This window comes from Empidonax traillii, unplaced genomic scaffold (assembly GCF_003031625.1).
Source record: "Empidonax traillii isolate 1590-97213 ecotype Southwest subspecies unplaced genomic scaffold, ASM303162v1 scaffold1414:size197169, whole genome shotgun sequence".
Classification (NCBI taxonomy): Eukaryota; Metazoa; Chordata; class Aves; order Passeriformes; family Tyrannidae; genus Empidonax; species Empidonax traillii.
Genome location: NW_020956607.1, coordinates 78,594 through 80,839, shown reverse-complemented (window position 1 = coordinate 80,839; position 2,246 = coordinate 78,594). Strand labels below are relative to the sequence as shown.

Here is a 2,246-nt window from a genome sequence, read left to right as displayed (position 1 = left end):
TCCCTGCAGGCTGGTGCTGAGCTCTGTCCCCAGCGCGGTGCCGCCGGTGCTGGAGTGTCCGGGCGGGAGTGACGCCTGGCAGGAAGTGACGGTGGACGGGAGCGGCCGGCGGTGCCAGGGCCAGAGGAACCCCTGCAATGGCTCCATGGAGCTCGGTACGGAGGGAGGGGCTGTGACCCCGGTGGTGGGTGCCTGGGGCCAGCAGTGGGGTCTTGCCTGGGTCCCGTGACCCCCCTGCTCTGCTCTGCCAGCCTGGCCGTGTCCCGAAAACTCTGTGTGTGCCCCCGATGGCCCCGGCCTCGTCCAGTGCCTCTGTGAAAGCCCCTTCCATGGCTACAAGTGCCTGCGCGAGGTGAGCACCGGTGGGACGGGACCCCTCTCCAGCTGCCCCCCAGACGGATCAGGGAGGGCCTTGGGGGGCTGTGTGGAGTGACACCACTCTCTGCTGCTCCTGGGCAGGGCACGTTCCCGGTGCTGCTCTTCGGCGGGATCCTGGGCACTGCCACCGTATCCGTGTCCCTGCTGCTGTGGGGCACCCAGCGGAGGAAGGCCAAAACCCTCTGAGTGGTGTGGGGGGCTGCGGATGGGCAAGGGACCCCCTGGCCTGGGGGTCTCTGTGCCCAGGCCCGACTGTCTCTGCGGCTGCTAGGGATCAATAAAGCCACAGGTTCTCACCGTGTGTTCGTCCAGTTCCTTCCCTGGGAGGGGAGCAGGGACTCGGTGGAACCAGCATCAATGGGGGAGAGGACAGGGAGATGGAAATGATGGGGGAGAGGACAGGGAGATGGAAATGATGGGGGAGAGGACAGGGAGATGGAAATGATGGGGGAGAGGACAGGGAGATGGAAATCATCCCCCCTGCACAGGCTATGAATGGAGGAGATGTGAGGTGGCAGGCCTGGGGTGCTCACGGTCAGGACAAACTGGGATTGAGCAGAAGGAATGTCCCTACCGAGGAACTGCCTGGCAGGCCCCACCAAACCAAAAAGTGCTGGACAGGACACGCGTGGTCGTTTAGCGAAAAAACAGTAACACAGCACAGTCAGGATAATTCCTGTTATTTTGTGACCGTTTTACAACCACATAACCAGGGGAGAGCGCGAACGCAGTCCCCCACTACCACAAATTATGCAGTCGAGTTTCCCGCATTTGGGGAAATCGCAGGGGTCAGCACACCCAGAGTGCAAGGGATGAGCCTCGCCCTGGGAAAACCACCTGCCTGATCATGGTGTCTCCCCTTCTAGCTCACTTTAATGGCATTCTCCAAGCCCCACTACCCCCACACCGCACACCCACCCCAAGACACGCTCACCACAGACCTGGCCTTGCGCCCAGCCGGCCCCATGTTCTCCCCAAGGCTCGCATGGCCCCGCCCCTCGCAGTGCCCGTGGACGCGCGTGGCCGTGGAGTCTTAGAGCAGGGCGTGTCCCGGCAGCCCGTGGTGTGGCAAGAACGGTTTGCATGGACTCACCTGCTCTGATGAGGCCCCTCCCCCTTTGCCCCCCCTGCTCCCCATGCCGGTCCTGCAGCCCCTCGGTCTGGCCCCGGCACCGCCGGGAGCCGCTGCCCCGAGCCCAGCACGGGCGGCTCGTCCTGCCCCAGCCGCTCCCTGATACTGGGACTGAGTCCTGGGGGCTGGAGTGGGACTGCTGTCCCCACCGCAGGCTCGTTCGCAGAGTGCAGCACCAAGTCCCACCCCGAGGTGAGGGATTTCGGGGTTTTATCGCTGTTAGCGCAGAGATGGGAGCTGGAGGTTCCCCCAAGGCCGTTCCCCACTTCCCGAGCATCAGCATTTATACATTTGAGCAAACAAAGGCACCAGTGTTCCTTGGTTACAGGTTACACAACTGTTATCAATTAGCACTGAAACCTCTCTGTGCTGGGTGTCTTTCCCTTCCCACACTCACCCTCCCTCTGCAGGGGCAGCTCTTCCCTCTGTTTCAGTCGGGGGCCGTTCTGAGCAGGTGGTCAGTGGGTCACTGATCACCATCTCCCACTGCTGGAATTACCTTTCCCCAGGTACTGCTCAATCCTGCTGACAACACTTCTGGAGGCTCTTTGTCCAGACAGCCCATTGCTCTTGGGATTGTCTGCTCTTCTCCTTGAAACAAAAGAGCAGCCGAATGTAGGATGTTCACAATTTGCTGATCACAGCCGTCTGGCTGCAGCTACTGATGAACAACTGAAAAAAATTGCAAAGTTAGATTTAAATCTTGAGGGGTTTGATATCATTTCCCTGCTTTGAG

General features: G+C 60.8%; 1 protein-coding gene and 1 non-coding gene across 2 annotated transcripts in view; one reads left to right on the top strand and one right to left on the bottom strand.

Moving 5' to 3' along the window:
- ATRAID (all-trans retinoic acid induced differentiation factor) overlaps positions 1-679 on the top strand; it is a 3,716-nt gene extending 3,037 nt beyond the window's left edge. The window contains exons 3-5 of the mRNA XM_027907156.1: positions 8-155; positions 252-352; positions 460-679. Coding sequence (XP_027762957.1) covers positions 8-155; positions 252-352; positions 460-564 — 354 coding nt within the window. The 3' untranslated portion in view covers positions 565-679. The remainder of the gene's footprint in view (positions 1-7; positions 156-251; positions 353-459) is intronic.
- A 409-nt stretch (positions 680-1,088) lies between these two features.
- On the bottom strand, positions 1,089-1,252 carry LOC114070009. The gene has a single exon (XR_003573854.1). It is a non-coding gene; the product is annotated as a U1 spliceosomal RNA (small nuclear RNA).
- Between the last annotated feature and the right edge of the window lie 994 nt (positions 1,253-2,246).